The sequence below is a fragment of the Passer montanus genome, unplaced genomic scaffold (genome assembly GCF_014805655.1).
Source record: "Passer montanus isolate IOZ18808 unplaced genomic scaffold, ASM1480565v1 scaffold243, whole genome shotgun sequence".
Lineage (NCBI taxonomy): Eukaryota > Metazoa > Chordata > Aves > Passeriformes > Passeridae > Passer > Passer montanus.
The window spans coordinates 199,820-218,251 of record NW_024367071.1 but is presented as its reverse complement, the minus strand read 5'-3'; the positions used below and the strand labels follow the sequence as shown (position 1 = coordinate 218,251).

Sequence of the window (18,432 nt, the reverse complement as noted above, 5' to 3'; positions counted from 1 at the left end):
TCCCTTTTACCCCTGTTAAAATCCCCCCCAAACACACCCTTAGGGGTACTCAGAGCAGGGATTTCACTTTTCACTCGTGGTTTTTCCACCCCAAACTTGGGGTACAGAAAGATTTAGGGGTGCAAAGACAATTGAGGAGTTCTGGGGGGGCTGGGATTTGAGGGGGGGGACACAAAATTGCACTGAGGGAGAAAATCCCCCCCCAGGACAACCTTAGGGATGCTCAGAACAATTTCCCTTTTCAGAAAAATGGGAATTTCCCTTTTCAGTGCAGATTTTTCCACCCCAAACTTGGGGTACAGAAAGATTTAGGGGTACAAAGACAACTGTGAATTTTTTTTGGGGGGGTCAGAATTTTTTGGGGGGCACAATATTGCCCTGAAGGTGAAAATTCCCCCCCCCAACACCACAGAGAGTACTCAGAGCAGATTTCCCTCCTCAGAAAAATGGGAATTTCCCTTTTCAGTGCAGGTTTTTCCACCCCAAACTTGGGGTACAGCAGGATTTGGGGGTGCAAAGACAACTGTGGAGTTTTTGGGGGGAGTCAGAATTTTTTGGGGGGGGACACAAAATCGCACTGAAGGTGAAAATCCCTCCCCCAACACCACGTTTAGGGGCATTCAGATCAGGAATTTCACTTTTCTTGGGGATTTTGAGGAATTTTGGGGGGGTTTTGAGGGATTTTGGGGGGGCCTTCAGGAATTTTGGGGTGTCACAGCACGGGGAAAGGATGGTGACACAGTTTTGGGGTGTCACAGTCCAGGGAGGTGACAATTTGGGGTGTCACAGCATGGGGGTGTCACCAATTTTGCGGTGTCACAGCACGGGGAAGGGGTGGTGACACTGTTTTGGGGTGTCACAGTCCAAGGAGGTGACAGTTCTGGGGTGGCACTGTTCTGGGGGTGTCACAGCATGGGGTGATGACACTTTTTTGGGGTGTCACAGCACGGGGAAGGGGTGGTGACACTGTGGCACCATTCTGGGGGTGTCACAGCACGGGGATGTGACAGTTTTGGGGTGGCACTGTTCTGGGGGTGTCACAGCATGGGGTGATGACACTTTTTTGGGGTGTCACAGCATGGGAGGTGACAGTTTTGGGGTGTCACAGTCCCAGGGAGGTGACAGTTCTGGGGTGGCACTGTTCTGGGGGTGTCACCGGCCCCCCCTTGTCCCCAGGTCCTGTTCGTGGAGTCCATCTGTGACGACCCCAGGATCATCGAGGAGAACATTGGAGGTGACAACGGGACCTGGAGGTGACACCAGGGACCCAGAAATGACAACTGGGGCTGGGAGATGACAACAGGGACCTGGAGGTGACAATTTGGGACTTGGAAGTGACAGCTGGGGCTGGGAGGTGACAATTGTGGCCTGGAGGTGACAAAAAGGACCTGGAGGTGACAACTGGGGCTTGGAAGTGACAACTGGGGACTGGAAGTGACAGCTGGGGACTGGAGGTGACAGCTGGGACATGGAGGTGACAGCTGAAGCCTGGAGGTGACAATTGAGGCCTGGAGGTGACAGCTGGGACCTGAAGGTGACAACAAGGACCTGGAAGTGACAGCTGGGGCTGGGAGGTGACAACAGGGGCCAGGAAGTGACAACAGGGACCTGGAGGTGACAAGTCAGGCCTGGAGGTGACAGCTGGGGCTTGGAGGTGACAACTGGGGACTGGAGGTGACAGCTGGGACCCTTATACAGCTGGGACCTGAAGGTGACAACAAGGACCTGGAAGTGACAGCTGGGGCTGGGAGGTGACAACAGGGGCCAGGAAGTGACAACAGGGACATGGAGGTGACAAGTCTGGCCTGGAGGTGACAGCTGGGGCTGGGAGGTGACAACAGGGGCCAGGAAGTGACAACAGGGACCTGGAGGTGACAAGTCAGGCCTGGAGGTGACAGCTGGGACATGGAGGGGACAGCTGAAGCCTGGAGGTGACAATTGAGGTCTGGAGGTGACAATTTGGGGCTTGGAAAGATTCAGGTGTCCTGTGGCTCCCACCTGGAGTCCTTCCTTAAACAAAGATCTTGCACTGCATCGCTTCTATTTTAACATTGAGTTATAACCTGAAACTATAGTTACGAAAATTAATTCAGCGTAACTTTAATATTCATTTTAATACTTGTGAGAAGCCAATCATAAAATACTAATTTTTCACACACAGTTTCTATTTTAACGCTGTGTTTTAACTTAAAACTGTATTTAATACATCACTTAAGAAAATTAATATAGCAAAACTTTTTAGCATAATACAATATTTAATATTTACAAAAAGCCAATTATAAAATACACATTTTTCACACATTGTTTCTATTTAAACATTGTGTTATAACCTAAAACTGTATTTAACACATCCCTTAAGAAAATTAATATAGCAAAACTTTCTAGCATAATACAATATTTAATATTTACAAAAAGCCAATTATAAAATACACATTTTTCACACATTGTTTCTATTTAAACATTGTGTTATAACTTAAAACTGTATTTAATATGTTACTTAAGGAAATTAATACAGCATAACTTCCTAGCATAATACAATAATAAAATACACATTTTTCACACAGTTTCTATTTTAACGTTGTGTTATAACCTAAAACTGTATTTAACACATCCCTTAAGAAAATTAATATAGCAAAACTTTCTAGCATAATACAATATTTAATATTTACAAAAAGCCAATCATAAAATACACATTTTTCACACACAGTTTCTATTTTAACATTGTTATAACCTACAACTGTATTTAATACGTTACTTAAGAAAATTAATATAGCAAAACTTTTTAGCATAATACAATATTTAATATTTACAAAAAGCCAATCATAAAATACACATTTTTCACACACAGTTTCTATTTTAACGTTGTGTTTTAACTTAAAACTGTATTTAATATTTTACTTAAGGAAATAAAAACAGCTTAACTTCCTAGCATAATACAATATTTAATATTTACAAAAAGCCAATCATAAAATACACATTTTCCACACATAGTTCCTATTTTAACATTGTGTTATAACCTACAACTGTATTTAATACATCACTTAAGAAAATTAATACAGCATAACTTCCTAGCATAATACAATAATAAACTAGACATTTTTCACACACAGTTTCTATTTTAACATTGTTTTAACTTAAAACTGTATTTAACACATTACTTAAGCAAACAATAAAAGCCATTTTTCACCGCAGCAAGTGAAGCTGAGCAGCCCCGACTACAGGGGCCGGGCGCAGGACGAGGCCGTGGCCGATTTCCTCAAGCGCATCGAGTGCTACAAAGCCACCTACGAGCCCCTGGACGACGAGCTGGACAGGTGAGCCCCGCCCCAAAGCCCCCACAGCCCCCCAAAGCCCCCAGGGCTGTCCTGACATCGGGGTGTCCCCCCAAACCTGTCCTGAGCAGGGTGTCCCCCCAAACCCCCCCCCTGACCCGGGTGCCCCCCCCACCCCCAGCGGGCTGTCCTACATCAAGATCTTCGACGTGGGCGTGCGGTACCTGGCGAACCGCGTGCAGGGCCACGTGCAGAGCCGCACGGTTTATTACCTGATGAACATCCACGTCACGCCCCGGACCATCTACCTGAGCCGCCACGGCGAGAGCCAGCTCAACCTGCGCGGCCGCATCGGCGGCGACTCGGCGCTGTCCCCTCGTGGGCAGCAGGTGGGGACACGGGGACACACCTGGGGACACACCTGGGGACACACCTGGGGATGTCACCTCTGGGTACCTGGTGCGCGGCGTGCAGGTGGGACACGGGGACACACCTGGGGACACACCTGGGGACACACCTGGGGATGTCACCTGTGGGGGCACAGCCAGGTCACACTGCAGGGACGCACCTGGGGGACTCAGGGATGTCACCTTGTGGGCTGCAGGTGGGGACACAGGCAGGTCATGCCATGGGGACACAGCTGGGGGACACACCTGGGGATGTCACCTGTGGGTACCTGGTGGGGGTAAGGGGGTCAGAGCCAGCTCAGTCTGCAGGGACACACCTGGGGGACTCGGGGATGTCACCTTGTGGGCTGCAGGTGGGGACACAGGCAGGTCATGCCATGGGGACACAGCTGGGGGACACACCTGGGGATGTCACCTGTGGGTACCTGGTGGGGGTAAGGGGGTCAGAGCCAGCTCAGTCTGCAGGGACACACCTGGGGGACTCGGGGATGTCACCTTGTGGGCTGCAGGTGGGGACACAGGCAGGTCATGCCATGGGGACACACCTGGGGATGTCACCTGTGGGTACCTGGTGGGGGTAAGGGGGTCAGAGCCAGCTCAGTCTGCAGGGACACACCTGGGGGACTCGGGGATGTCACCTTGTGGGCTGCAGGTGGGGACACAGGCAGGTCATGCCATGGGGACACACCTGGGGATGTCACCTGTGGGTACCTGGTGGGGGTAAGGGGGTCAGAGCCAGCTCAGTCTGCAGGGACACACCTGGGGGACTCGGGGATGTCACCTTGTGGGCTGCAGGTGGGGACACAGGCAGGTCATGCCATGGGGACACACCTGGGGATGTCACCTGTGGGTACCTGGTGGGGGTAAGGGGGTCAGAGCCAGCTCAGTCTGCAGGGACACACCTGGGGGACTCGGGGATGTCACCTTGTGGGCTGCAGGTGGGGACACAGGCAGGTCATGCCATGGGGACACACCTGGGGATGTCACCTGTGGGTACCTGGTGGGGGTAAGGGGGTCAGAGCCAGCTCAGTCTGCAGGGACACACCTGGGGGACTCGGGGATGTCACCTTGTGGGCTGCAGGTGGGGACACAGGCAGGTCATGCCATGGGGACACACCTGGGGATGTCACCTGTGGGTACCTGGTGGGGGTAAGGGGGTCAGAGCCAGCTCAGTCTGCAGGGACACACCTGGGGGACTCGGGGATGTCACCTTGTGGGCTGCAGGTGGGGACACAGGCAGGTCATGCCATGGGGACACACCTGGGGATGTCACCTGTGGGTACCTGGTGGGGGTAAGGGGGTCAGAGCCAGCTCAGTCTGCAGGGACACACCTGGGGGACTCGGGGATGTCACCTTGTGGGCTGCAGGTGGGGACACAGGCAGGTCATGCCATGGGGACACACCTGGGGATGTCACCTGTGGGTACCTGGTGGGGGTAAGGGGGTCAGAGCCAGCTCAGTCTGCAGGGACACACCTGGGGGACTCGGGGATGTCACCTTGTGGGCTGCAGGTGGGGACACAGGCAGGTCATGCCATGGGGACACACCTGGGGATGTCACCTGTGGGTACCTGGTGGGGGTAAGGGGGTCAGAGCCAGCTCAGTCTGCAGGGACACACCTGGGGGACTCGGCACTGTCCCCCCGCGGGCAGCAGGTGGGGACACACCTGGGGGGACACACCTGGGGACACACCTGGGGACACACCTGGGGGACACACCTGGGGGACACAGCTGGGGGACTCGGCGCTGTCCCCCCGCGGGATGCAGGTGGGACACGGGGACACACCTGGGGACACAGCTGGGGACACAGCTGGGGGACACAGCTGGGGGACACACCTGGGGACACACCTGGGGGACTCGGCGCTGTCCCCCCGCGGCATGCAGGTGGGGACACGGGGACACACCTGGGGACACACCTGGGGATGTCACCTGTGGGGGCACAGCCAGGTCACACTGCAGGGACACACCTGGGGGACTCAGGGATGTCACCTTGTGGGCTGCAGGTGGGGACACAGGCAGGTCATGCCATGGGGACACACCTGGGGGACACACCTGGGGATGTCACCTGTGGGGGCACAGCCAGGTCACACTGCAGGGACACACCTGGGGGACTCGGGGATGTCCCTTCGCGGGCAGCAGGTGGGGCACAGGGGACACACCTGGGGGGACAGACCTGGGGGGACAGACCTGGGGGACTCAGCACTGTCCCCTCACGGGCTGCAGGTGGGGCACAGGGAGGTGACACCGTGGGGACACACCAGGGGGATGTCACCTGTGGGGAGACACCTGGGGGGACACACCTGGAGGACTCAGGGATGTCACCTTGCGGGCAGCAGGTGGGGGCACAGGGAGGTCACACCTGGGGGACACACCTGGGGGATGTCACCTGTGGGGGCACAGCCAGGTCACACTGCAGGGACACACCTGGGGTACGTGGGGACGTCCCCCTGTGGGTACCTGGTGGGGGTAAGGGGGTCAGAGCCAGCTCAGTCTGCAGGGACACACCTGGGGGACTCGGGGATGTCACCTTGTGGGCTGCAGGTGGGGCACAGGGAGGTCACGCTGTGGACACACCCGGGGATGTCACCTGTGGGGTCAGAGCCAGGTCACACTGCGGGGACACAGCTGGGGGACACAGTGACATCCCATCACAGGCACCAGGTGGGGCTAAGGGGGTCACAGCCAGCCAGGTGTGCAGGGACACACCTGGGGGGCTCGGGGATGTCACCTGTGGGGTCAGAGCCAGGTCACCCTGTGGGGACACACCTGGGGGACACAGCGACATCCCCTCACAGGCGGGGCTGGGGGCACAGGTGAGGCGTGGCTGCTGCTTAGGGAGGCCACACCCACCAGAATCACCTCAGGTAATCAGGGGCGGAGCCAATTAACCAGGCCACGCCCAGAAAGGGGCCGGGCTTAGCCCACCCTGCCGTGGGGCTGTCCCCCGAGGGCCACAAGAAGCCACTGGCGGTGGCCACAGCCTGTCCCCCGAGGGCCACGAGAAGCCGCTGGCGGTGGCCACAGCCTGTCCCCCGAGGGCCACGAGAAGCCGCTGGCGGTGGCCACAGCCTGTCCCCGCGCCCCCAGTACGCGCAGGCGCTGGCGCGCTTCATCCGCAGCCAGAACATCGGCGAGCTGAAGGTGTGGACGAGCCACATGAAGAGAACCATCCAGACCGCCGAGGCGCTGGGCGTGCCCTACGAGCAGTGGAAGGCGCTCAACGAGATCGACGCCGTGAGTGGAGGGGGGTCACAGCCGGGTGACACTGGGGACACAGCTGGGGGGTGTCCCCTTGTGGGGTCACAGCCGGGTGACACTGGGGACAAAGCTGGGGGATGTCCCTGTGGGGTCACAGCCAAGGCACCCTGTGGGGACGTACCTGAGGGACGTGGGGATGTCACTTTGTGGGGTCAGAGCCAGGTGACACTGGGGACACAGCTGGGGGGTGTCCCCTTGTGGGGTCACAGCCTGGGGACACAGCTGGGGGGTGTCCCCTTGTGGGGTCAGAGCTGGGTCACAGTGTGGGGACACAGCTGGGGGGTGTTTCCTTGTGGGGTCACCCTGTGGGGACACACCTGGGGGACTCAGGGATGTCCCCTTGTGGGTAGCAGGTGGGGTCAGAGCCGGGTCACCCTGTGGGACACACTGGGGTCAGAGCTGGGTCACAGTGTGGGGACACAGCTGGGGGGTGTGGGGATGTCCCCCTGCTGGGTCACACTGTGGGACACACCTGGGGGATGTGGGGATGTCCCCCTGTGGGTATCAGGTGGGGTCAGAGAAAGATCACCCTATGGGGACACACGTGGGAGATGCAGGGATGTCCCCTCACAGGCAGCAGGTGGGGTCACAGCCGGGTCACACTGCAGGGACACACCTGGGGCACTCAGGGGTGCTCCCCCGTGGGGCAGAGCCTTTGGGGACCCCCTTGGCACCCGCTGTGGCACAGGGGGTCTGCGAGGAGATGACCTATGAGGAGATCCAGGGGTCTCGGCCGGGTCACACTGTGGGGACACACCTGGGGATGCAGGGATGTCCCCCAACATGTGCTAGGTGGGGTTCAGGGGGTCACAGGCATGTCACCCTGCAGGGACACACCTGGGGGATGTCCCCCTGTGGGGTCTCAGGCAGGTCACACTGTGGGGACACACCTGGGGGATGTCCCCCTGTGGGTTCTCAGCCAGGTCACCCTGTGGGGACACACCTGGGGGACTCAGGGATGTCCTATGGGTCACAGCTGGGTCACACCGTGGGGACCCACCTGGGGGATGTCCCTCTGTGGGGTCACAGCCAGGTCACCCGGTGACACACCTGGGGGATGTCCCCCTGTGGGGTCTCAGCCAGGTCACACTGCAGGGACACATCTGGGGGCACTCAGGGATGTCCCCCTGTGGGGTCTCAGGCAGGTCACCCTGCAGGGACACACCTGGGGGATTCGGGGATGTCCTACAGGTCACAGCCGGGTCACACTGTGGGGACACACCTGGGGGATGTCTCCTTATGGGGTCACACTGCAGGGACACACCTGGGGGATGTCTACTTATGGGGTCACACTGCAGGGACACACCTGGGGGATGTCTCCTTATGGGGTCACACTGCAGGGACACACCTGGGGCACTCAGGGGTGGGTACCCCGTGGGGCAGAGCCTTTGGGGACCCCCTTGGCACCCGCTGTGGCACAGGGGGTCTGCGAGGAGATGACCTACGAGGAGATCCAGGGGTCTCAGCCGGTCACACTGTGGGGACACACCTGGGGGATGTCTCCTTATGGGGTCACACTGCAGGGACACTCCTGGGGGCACTCAGGGGTGGGTACCCACTGGGGTCAGAGCCTTCCCGGGCTTTGGGGACCCCCTTGGCACCCGCTGTGGCACAGGGGGTCTGCGAGGAGATGACCTACGAGGAGATCCAGGGGTCTCAGCCGGTCACACTGTGGGGACACACCTGGGGATGCAGGGATGTCCCCCAACATGTGCTAGGTGGGGTTCAGGGGGTCACAGGCATGTCACCCTGCAGGGACACACCTGGGGGATGTCCCCCTGTGGGGTCTCAGGCAGGTCACACTGTGGGGACACACCTGGGGGATGTCCCCCTGTGGGGTCACACTGCAGGGACACACCTGGGGCACTCAGGGGTGGGTACCCACTGGGGTCAGAGCCTTCCCGGGCTTTGGGGACCCCCTTGGCACCCGCTGTGGCACAGGGGGTCTGCGAGGAGATGACCTACGAGGAGATCCAGGAGCGCTACCCCAAGGAGCTGGCGCTGCGCGACCAGGACAAGTACCGCTACCGCTACCCCAAGGGCGAGGTACCCCCAAAACCCCCTCCCCGGGGGGACAGCTGGGGGCGCAGGGGCGTGGGACACCCCCTAAGCCCCCTCCCCAGTCCTACGAGGACCTGGTGCAGCGGCTGGAGCCGGTCATCATGGAGCTGGAGCGGCAGGAGAACGTGCTGGTGGTGTGCCACCAGGCTGTCATGCGCTGCCTGCTGGCTTATTTCCTGGACAAGAGCGCGGGTGAGGCCTTGGGGACACCTGGGGACACCCTGGGGACACCCTGGGGACACCCTGGGGACACCCTGGGGACAGCCAGGGGACAGCCAGGGGACAGCCAGGGGACACCTGGGGACAGCCCAGAGCTGCCGTGCCCACCTCACATTTCTCAATCCCCCACCCAGATGAGCTGCCCTACCTCAAGTGCCCCCTGCACACGGTGCTGAAGCTGACCCCCGTGGCCTACGGTGAGTGGGGGTCCCCAAAAAAGGGACTGTCCCCCCCCCCAAGAGTGGCTCCAGAAAATGGGGGGTTTCCCCCAAAAAAAGGGGAGTTGTGTTCCTGCCAGAAAATGGGACGAGATCCCACCGAAAAAGGGACTGTTCCTCCTGTGTCCCACCCCAAAATGGGGACAATCCCCCCCAAGGGACTGTTCCCCCTGTGTCCCACCCCAAAATGGGGACAATCCCCCAAAAAGGGACTGCTCCCCCCATATCCCATCCCAAAATGGGGACCATCCCCCCAAAAAGGGACTCATCCCTCCATATCCCACCCCAAAATGGGGACAATCCTCCCAAAAATAAGACTGTCCCCACAGAGGCTCTCCACAAAGTGGGGACAATCCCCCAAAAAGGGTGTGTCCCACCCCAAAATAGGGACAATCCCCCAAAAAGGGACTGATCCCCCCATATATCCAACCCCAAAACAGGGCAAATCCCCCCCAAAAGGGACTGATCCCTCCATATCCCACCCCAAAACGGGGCCAACCCCCCCAAACCCTCCCCTTTTCCCCGGAACAGGGTGTGAGGTGGAGCCCATCTACCTCAACATCGAGGCAGTGAACACCCACCGGGCACGACCCCAGGTGAGGAACCCCCTCCCCAAATCCCCCCCCCACAAAAAGAGGGTGCAGACCTCATTAACCCCCCCAAACACTGAGGGGGGGGGTGCTGGATTTTGGGGAGATTCCCCCAAAACCCCCCCCCATTTCCACCCCACAGAACGTCGACATCAACCGCACGGCGGCCGACGCCCTCAACACCGTCCCCGAGCACTTCTGAGGGGTCCCACGGGGAGAAGGGGAGCCCCCACCCCAAAATTAAACCTTCTACAACCAAGCAGAGAGCCTGGAGATTGGGGGGCTGCACGCCAACGGGGTGCCTTTATTTTGGGGAGGGGTCAGGTGGTGGCTCTGTTGGCCTCGGCCTCGCTGTACTGGCTCGCCCAAAACGTGGGGTCCTTGCCCTGCATCTGAGCGGGGAAAAAAATGGGGAGGGGGCTTCAAATTGAGCCCCCCCAAACTCAGAGATGCTCCCCCCCAACACGGCCTCACCTTGGCCACGAAGCTGAGCACGTCCTTCTTGGAGGTTTCCTTTTCTGCCCGGGGCCCCCACTGGTATTTGAACTCGGGGGGGTCCGTCAGGGGGATGGGGGTGGTCTCCAGGTACCTGCGGAGGGCTGGCTGCTGACCCCTCCCCAGGCAGGTTTTGGGGTGCACAGGGGGGTGTCCAGCGCTGCCCCGGCCCCGTGAGGGACCCTCTGAGGCACGGGGTGTGGGGGCTGCGGGCTTTGCTCTGCGGTGTGGTATAAACAGCCTGGCCGAGCTGGCGCCGAGGCCGCTCTGGGCACACCGGGACCCCCAAACCCCCCCCCACCCAGGAGCCCCCCCAAAACTCACTTCTGCCGCACAAACTCCTCTGTCACCAGCTTGCGGACGTCGCCGAACACGCTGTGCTGCTTCCTGGGGACGGGGGGGTCAGTGAGGGGTGGCACCGAGCAGCCCTGTCCCCCCCAGTGCCCGTGTGTCCCCCCCGCGTCCTACCCGGGGTACACACGGAGCAGGTGCAGGAATTCCCACAGAGCACCTGGAAAAGGGGGCGTCAGTGAGCGGGGTGCAAGGGGGAACACGGGGTACGGGGCGTGGGGGAGAACTCACTGTCTTTGACCGAGTTGCCCTTCATGAAGATGAAGCTGAGGATGACTAAGAGGAGCCCCATCTTCTCCTTCTCCTTGCCCCTGAGGCACACAGCGGGGTGTCACCCATGTTGGGGGACACGGTGAGGGGGTCCCCTGGAATTACCCAGGTGCCCCTCACCTGCACAGGTGCCCCTCACTGCACAGGTGCCCTCACCTGCACAGGTGCCCTCACTGCACAGGTGCCCCTCACTGCACAGGTGCCCTCACTGCACAGGTGCCCCTCACCTGCACAGGTGCTCGCCCTCGGCACGGGGCAGGTTGTTGATGAGGATGTAGATGTGGCGTTTGGTGTCGATCTCCACCAGCTGCAGCCCGAACACCTGTGGGAGGACAGGGGTTAACCCACGGGTGTCTCTCCCCCCAAAACCCTGCCCTGCTCCCCTCACCTCCTGCAGGGTCCTGTCCGCCCTCCTGACGATCTCCGTGTAGGCATCGCGGTATTCCCGGATTATGTTCTTCAACATGTCTGCAGAAAACGAATGTTGAGCAAGCCTGGAGCTCTGAACACCCCACAGAAAAACTTTAAAAGGGTCGAAACACCGAAAAAAAGGGATCCCCCCCCCCCAACGAACCTGCCCTCTTGATAGGAATCTTCTTCTGGTCCTTCACGAGCAGGAACTGCACCAGCTCGCTCACCTGTGGGGGAAGGAGCAGGGAAGGCCGAGAGCGGGCTGATACCAACAGAATGCAGAGGCAGGACTGCGGAGAGGGCACAGAGGGGAGCACCTCAATCCACCTTCTGGTTCACCTGGTCCTGCGAGCGCCGCTCCACCTGGGTCGGGATGGAATCATCCTCCCCATCCGTCATCTGAGTGGGAAGGACAGCAGAAGAGCGAGAAGGTGATGATAGAAAAGGGACAAAAGCGAGGAGGGGACAATGGGAGAGACAATGAGGGGAGAACAGCCTCTCACCTGGGAGTAGCCAAGCCCTTTGCTGCGCTTCCGCTGGGACATTTCTCACAGCAGCTCTGAGAGGAAAACAAGCACCGGGAGGGCTAAAACCGCGGCGGGAGCACCCGGAAGGTCGCCCCACGCCTCCCACCCTCAGCAGGGCCGCAAAGGCTCCCTCCAAGGCCCGGCCAACGACCCGGACCGGACACGAACCGTCACCAACCGCGCTCCGACCGCGACTGCGCTGGCCCCGCCCACACCCGCGGACCCCACCCGCGCCAGCCCCGCTTCCCATTGGTCCAGCCCCCGCTCGCCCCGCCTACCATTCCACTCCTGTGTCTCGATTGGCCGAGAGACGGAGCTCGTCCCGCCCCCTGGCGAGTCTCGCGCTCCACCCTCCCCCCCCCGCCTCCAGCCGGAGTGGCCGAGAGACGGAGCTCGCCCCCCCCCCTGGCGAGTCTCGCGCCCCCCCCCCCCCCCCCCGCCTCCCCCTTCCTCCCCTCAGGCGGAGAAAAGGCGGGAAAAGAGCCGCACGCGCCCCCTCACGGCGGCCAAGCGCTGCGTTCCAGCGCTGGAAAAAACCGCAGAACACCCCAAAATGACCCGCGGTGGGGCATCTGGCCCCTCCCTTCCCCTTAACAGCCGTTATTGTAAGGATCTGTGCTACCGCCACCACCTGTAAGGCGCTGCCAGGGCTCTTCCCGCAGGTGGAGGAAGAGGTGGCAAAATGGCGGCGGAGGCTGAGGGGAGCTTGGTGGCAGCACCCACCCCCAGCCCGGCAATGGGATACTGGGAGCACCCCGAAATCCCGGGGCAACCTTCACGTGAGGTGTTCAACCTCACCTGTACAGCTGAGGGTGCCGTGAGGGGTAAGGCTGGTGGCTTGGGGAGGCACCCTGTGCCTTTTGGGGGTGAACAAGGGGGTTTTGGGCAGGTGTGGGATCCCATGAAGTGTGTGGGGTGTCCAAGGTGGCTTCTGGGGTGCTCTGGAGGGTTGGGGGGCTCATTTAGTGCCAGAATGAGATATTGGGGGCTATAGGGATTAGAGAAACTGTGAAGGTGGAGTGCTCTCAATAATGCGGTGCAGCCCCAATGCTGAGCACTCCCCTTGACCTCAGTTTTGAGGCTGACTGAGTGGCTGGGCATTAAATCTGCTGAGTCAGCTGTAAAAACAGGGTACTCTCAATTGTAGGGGGGTTCTACAACCCCACTCACCCCCCCAAAATCCCCACAGGGACATAGGGGACCCCCAAAAGCCTCCACATTTCAACCTCCTACTTGAGAGACCACCCAAACCACACCTACAACACCCCTGTATCCCTAGCTCTTCTATTTCTAAAAAGGTTTTTTTTAACTATTTCTCCATTAAATACAGTATTTTTATTTAATTTGTAGATGCCTCAGAACTGCATGGCTGCCTCCAACGTGTCCGACAGCTTCGTGGCGATTTTCTCTGTGGGATGGGGGTGATCAGGAATTTGAAGGGAGGTGGTCAGGGAGGTTGGGGGGGGGTCAGGAAAACGGGGTGTCTTCACTTACGTGCTCTTTTTTGCAGCTTTTTCCTCCTCTTTCCAGCTGCCTGCAGCCCCTGCCCCTGGAATAGAGGGGGGAGCGCAGCCACCTCCTCCAGGGTGGGGGCTCGGGGCAGTGATTCTCCCCCAGTGTCCTTCGACTTCACTCGGGGCTTCAGCTCCACCGTCATCGTGCCGAGCTGGGGGGGTCAAATATTAACCCCAAAAACCCCCCAAAAAACCCCCAACCCCTCAGGAAATCCCTTCCCACCTCCAGGTCACCGCTGTCGTCCTCCATGGCTTCTCCTTCCCCTTCCTCCTCCGGGGACAGCCCCAGCCCTGTCACCGTCACTGGGACAGCTGTGGGAGGGCCAGGTGAGTTTTGGGGGGTCCCCGAGGGGGGAAGGGAGGGGGGTTCAGGTGCTGCTCACCTGCCAGGGCCTCGGCATCGCCCCGCTCCAGAGCCTCCAGGTCCAGGGCTGGCCCCAGGGCTGGGAGGATTTGGGCCTCGAGCTGCACCCCCCGAGATTTGGGGGGGTGGGTGTAGTACGAGATCTTCCCACTGTAAAAAAAGGGGGGTCAGGGTGTGGGGGGGACCCCTCCTGTCCCCAAAACCAGAGCTCAGGGTATAGGGGGATCCTGCAGCCCCTCCCAAATGGGGTCACAATGGGTGGAAAAATGCCTCCAGCTCCCAAAAAGAGGATAACTAATTATGAAAAAACAGCTCACAATCCTGAAAAAGGGAAGTCAAAGTGCGTGGGAGACCCCACAGGCCCCGAGAAAGGGGTCCCAGAGTCTGAAAAGACCCCTTTGGTTCACAACCAAGGGTTCACAAAGTGTGGAAAGACCCCTCCTGTCCCCAAAAAAGGGGTGAGGTCATGGGGAGACCCTGTAGACCCCTGTCAGAATGGGGTTAGGCGGTGTGCAAAGACCCCCCCGTGCCCAAAATGGGGTCAGGGTGTATGGGGACCCTCCCCAACCCCCAGAAAAGGGGCGAGGGTATGGAAAGACCCTTCCACTCACCCAAAAAAGGGGGTGAGGGTATGGAAACCCCTCCCAGCCCCCCAGAAAGGTGATCAGAGTGCGGGGACGCCCCCCAAACACGTCCCTGTCCGTCACAGACCTGGTCCAGTTGTGCAGCAGAGCTATGGCAGCAGCGTGGGGGTCCGGGAGCCCCCCCGGGCGGAGCCGGCCCTGCCGCCGGGCCAGGTGGGCCAGGAACTGCAGGGGGTCACTGCAGGCGGGGACCCCGTAGAGCTGGCTCAGCTGTGGGGGGCACAGAGGGGTTTGGGGGGCACGGACACACAGGGGACTGCCAGCCTGCCCCCCTCTCGCTGGCCAAAACGGGCTGGAAATGCCCCACGGTGGGGAGGTCCCCCTGGAATAACCTCCCCTCCCCCTGGTTACGGGCACGGGGTGTGCACCCCCCGTGTTGAGCCCCCCTTAGTCCCAATTTTGGGGGTCACTGAGTCCCCCATATCGCTGAGTGCTAGATCTGCTGATTCAGCTGCGTAAACGGGGTTCCCCTTAAATTGGGAATGTTGTCATGGGGATGGGGGCACCCCACACACCCCCAGCCCCCCAGGGGGGTCCCCACGTACCTGCTGGGGGGGGCAGCGGCGCAGGATGGCGCAGGCGGGGGTCACGGGGTCCCGCAGGCGCTGGGGGGCCAGGGCCCCCCTCAGGGGCGCGGTGGCCGAGGGGTCCCCCGAGTCCAGCACCACCCCTGGGCAGTCCAGGAGCCCCCCCTGGAATAACCTCCCCTCCCCCTGGTTACGGGCACGGGGTGTGCACCCCCCGTGTTGAGCCCCCCTTAGTCCCAATTTTGGGGGTCACTGAGTCCCCCATATCGCTGAGTGCTAGATCTGCTGATTCAGCTGCGTAAACGGGGTTCCCCTTAAATTGGGAATGTTGTCATGGGGATGGGGGCACCCCACACACCCCCAGCCCCCCAGGGGGGTCCCCACGTACCTGCTGGGGGGGGCAGCGGCGCAGGATGGCGCAGGCGGGGGTCACGGGGTCCCGCAGGCGCTGGGGGGCCAGGGCCCCCCTCAGGGGCGCGGTGGCCGAGGGGTCCCCCGAGTCCAGCACCACCCCTGGGCAGTCCAGGAGCCGGATGTGCCCGTCCAGCTGCACGGCCTGCAGGCACCTGGGGGCGGGGGCTGAGTGCCACACCCATCCTCACCTGGATGGGATCCCTGTGCCACACCCACCACACCTGGGTGGGGTCTGTGCCACACCCACCACACCTGGATGGGATCCCTGTGCCACACCTGGATGGGATCCCTGTGCCACACCCATCCTCACCTGGGTGGAGTCTGTGTGCCACACCCACCACACACCTGGGTGGGGTCTGTGCCACACCCACCACAAAATCTGGGCAGGGTCCTCTGTGCCACACCCACCACACACCTGGGTGGGGTCTGTGCCACACCCACACCTGGGCAGGGCTCTCCATGCCACACCCACACAGCTGGGCAGGGTCAGCCCAGACTCCACCCACTCCCCCGTGCCCCCTGCAGGTGACCCCAGCCCAGGTGGGCTCACCTGGTGACCCCGGGCATGGCTCCCACCCCGCAGGCGCGGCTGCGCTTGAGGCTGTTGATGAGGCTGCTCTTGCCCACGTTGGGGTACCCTGGGCAAGGGGTTCAGAGTCGGGGGGGACCCTCAAACCCAGCCCCCCAAAACCCCCAATTCACAGCCCCAAACACCCTCTCAGCCCCACTCACTCATCACACCCCTATTTCACAGCCCCCCATGTCCCTCCCCCTCCCCACTCATCCCCCAGCCCCCCAAACCCTCCCTCACACCCCAACTCTCCCTTCCCCCTCCCCCAGACCCCCCAGCACCCACCAGGTGTTGGCTCTGCTGCTGCGTGCACGCCTTGAAGGCCACGGTGGGAAACTCGTCCCGCAGGTGCTTCAGCCACGCGGCCACCACGTCCCGCGGCACCAGGTCTGGGCGGGGGGACACACGGGGGTGTCACCAAGGCTGTAGGGACAGCAGAGCCCCCCCAGATTTCACCCTAGGACCCCCACCCAGATCCACACACCGATCTTGTTGAGGACGAGCACGAGGCGCTGCTGGGGCCGCAGGGCCCCCTCGAGCCGGGGGCTGCGGCAGCCCTGGGGGTCGCGGGCGTCCAGCACCTCCAGCACCACGTCAGACGCCGTCAGCACCTGCCACAATCGGGGTTCAGCTGGGGGAAAGACCCCCAAAACCCCCCCCTCACCCTGCGGCACCGACCTTGCGCAGCTCCCGCCCGAAGTGGCGCAGCGACGCCTCGTCCTGGGGGGGCTGGGGGGGCTCCTCCTCCTTCTCGTCCTTCTCCTGGGGGCACCTGCGTTATGGGGACCCCCGCAGCCGTGGGGGGCACCCCCAGGGAGCCCCCGACTTCTGGGGGGATCCCCTCTGTGTGGGGAGCCCCCTGTCCTAGAGAAGAATCCCCCCCTCCCTTCCAAGGGGAGCCCCTCTCTCTCAGGGGAACCCCATTCTTTGGGAAGCCCCCCACTCTTTATAGACCCCCCCACTCTTCAGGGAGCCCCCCCGGGGGTCCCCAGCCCCACCTGGCTCTGGAAGCGCTGCTGTCGCTGCAGAGCCTCTGCCAGCTGCACGGCCAGGGGTGAGCGCTGCTGCGCCTCCAGCGGCTGCGGGACACGGGGGGTCAGACCCCAAAACCCCCTGGGTCAGACCCCAAAGCCCCCCCAGTGTCAGACCCCAAACCCCCCCAGGTCAGAACCCAAAACCCCCTGGGTCAGACCCCAAAACCCCCCAATGTCAGACCCCAAACCCCCCAATGTCAGACCCCAAACCGCCCTGGGTCAGACCCCAAAACCCCCCTGGGTCAGACCCCAAACCCCCCAGTGTCAGACTGGGAGGGGTGACCCCACACAGCCCCCCCGACTTTGTACTTGAGCGGGGATCCCAAAATGTCCCGCCCCGGGGTCACAATGGGAGCAATGCTCCAAAATCCTCTTGCGCTCAGATTTGGCCGGGGCACCCCAAAATACCGCGGGGGAACCCCAGAATCCCTCCCGCGGTTTCATCTGGAGGACAACCCCAAACTCCCCCGGCGGGGTCACCCCGAAACTCCCCCGGGGGTCACCCCGAACTCCCCCGGGGGTCACCCCGAACTCCCCCGGTTCTTTACCGGCCTCTGCCGGCTCTTGCTCTGCTGCTGCGCGAAGGCGGCGAAGCGGCCGAGCTGCGGCACCCCCGGGTCCTTCTTGATGCCGACACGGGCGCGCCGGGCCTGGGGACAGCGCGGGGGGGACACCGGGGGGGTGACACCGGCGGGTGTCACATCCCGGGGGGTCACAAGGGCTGCACCCCAAACCCGCCCGGCTCCCTCCCCCGGGCCGGGGCTCACCTGGCCGCGCTTCTTCCGCGACGCCTCCAGCTGTCGTCCTGCAGGGAGGGGCGGGGTGAGTGCGGGAGGGTCCCCGGAGCCCCCCGAGCCCTCCCGGAGCCTCCCCGAACTCACGGGACCGGGTCATGGCTGCGGCTCACACGCTGCCGGGGATCGCTGGCGCCGCGGAATGACGCAACTTCCGGCGCAGCGAAAAAAAATCGTCACACCACGGCGGCAGCTTCCTTCCATCGCCACGCCCAACATGGCGGCCACCAGCCCCACTCAATATGGCGCGCCCCGCGCCGATACCACACCCAAGATGGCGGCCACCCTCTGGCGACATCCACCCCGCCCCCGGGCCACACCCAATATGGCGCCTCCCGAACTTCCCCCCCACCCAGTGTGATCAACGCGCCGCACTCGACATGGCGGCGACAGCGACACGGCCACGCTCAAGACGGCAGAACCTGCTTTGTGCCACACCCAACATGGCGGCCCGCTGCGAGTGTCAGCCCGCCACACCCAAAATGGCGACCAG

General features: G+C 61.3%; 3 protein-coding genes across 8 annotated transcripts; 1 reads left to right on the top strand and 2 right to left on the bottom strand.

Annotated features, from left to right (window-relative positions):
• The first annotated feature begins 1,052 nt into the window (after positions 1–1,052).
• On the top strand, positions 1,053–10,282 carry LOC120503085 (6-phosphofructo-2-kinase/fructose-2,6-bisphosphatase-like). The gene is made up of 11 exons (XM_039711238.1): positions 1,053–1,085; positions 1,177–1,234; positions 3,164–3,314; positions 3,454–3,631; positions 5,415–5,444; positions 6,765–6,911; positions 8,877–8,981; positions 9,059–9,188; positions 9,350–9,412; positions 9,965–10,029; positions 10,166–10,282. Exons 1-11 carry the CDS (start codon positions 1,053–1,055, stop codon positions 10,223–10,225), a joined length of 1,020 nt encoding a protein of 339 aa, XP_039567172.1. The 3' UTR covers positions 10,226–10,282.
• LOC120503071 (non-structural maintenance of chromosomes element 3 homolog) lies at positions 10,244–12,383 on the bottom strand. 6 transcript variants are annotated; one of them, XM_039711214.1, is made up of 11 exons: positions 12,246–12,294; positions 12,054–12,109; positions 11,878–11,949; positions 11,714–11,777; positions 11,528–11,607; positions 11,367–11,461; positions 11,101–11,180; positions 10,987–11,029; positions 10,843–10,905; positions 10,498–10,612; positions 10,290–10,415 (listed from the first exon to the last, which is right to left on the bottom strand). In XM_039711214.1, the coding sequence occupies exons 2-11, from the start codon at positions 12,093–12,095 to the stop codon at positions 10,344–10,346; spliced, it is 726 nt and encodes a 241-aa protein (XP_039567148.1). In that variant the 5' UTR covers positions 12,096–12,109; positions 12,246–12,294; the 3' UTR covers positions 10,290–10,343. The 6 variants fall into 6 exon arrangements, with proteins under 6 accessions (XP_039567149.1, XP_039567148.1, XP_039567152.1 ...); XM_039711218.1 differs by having other exon boundaries at positions 11,890–11,949; positions 12,246–12,291; XM_039711216.1 differs by having other exon boundaries at positions 11,890–11,949; positions 12,054–12,378.
• A 1,006-nt stretch (positions 12,384–13,389) lies between these two features.
• GNL3L (G protein nucleolar 3 like) lies at positions 13,390–18,095 on the bottom strand. Its single transcript, XM_039711220.1, is given in 14 exon segments — positions 13,390–13,485; positions 13,572–13,743; positions 13,815–13,903; positions 13,975–14,105; positions 14,667–14,809; positions 15,515–15,692; positions 16,091–16,257; positions 16,352–16,500; positions 16,596–16,722; positions 16,790–16,873; positions 17,110–17,190; positions 17,694–17,795; positions 17,913–17,950; positions 18,027–18,095. Coding segments are annotated over 14 exon segments (1,527 nt in total). The 5' UTR covers positions 18,040–18,095; the 3' UTR covers positions 13,390–13,432.
• Between the last annotated feature and the right edge of the window lie 337 nt (positions 18,096–18,432).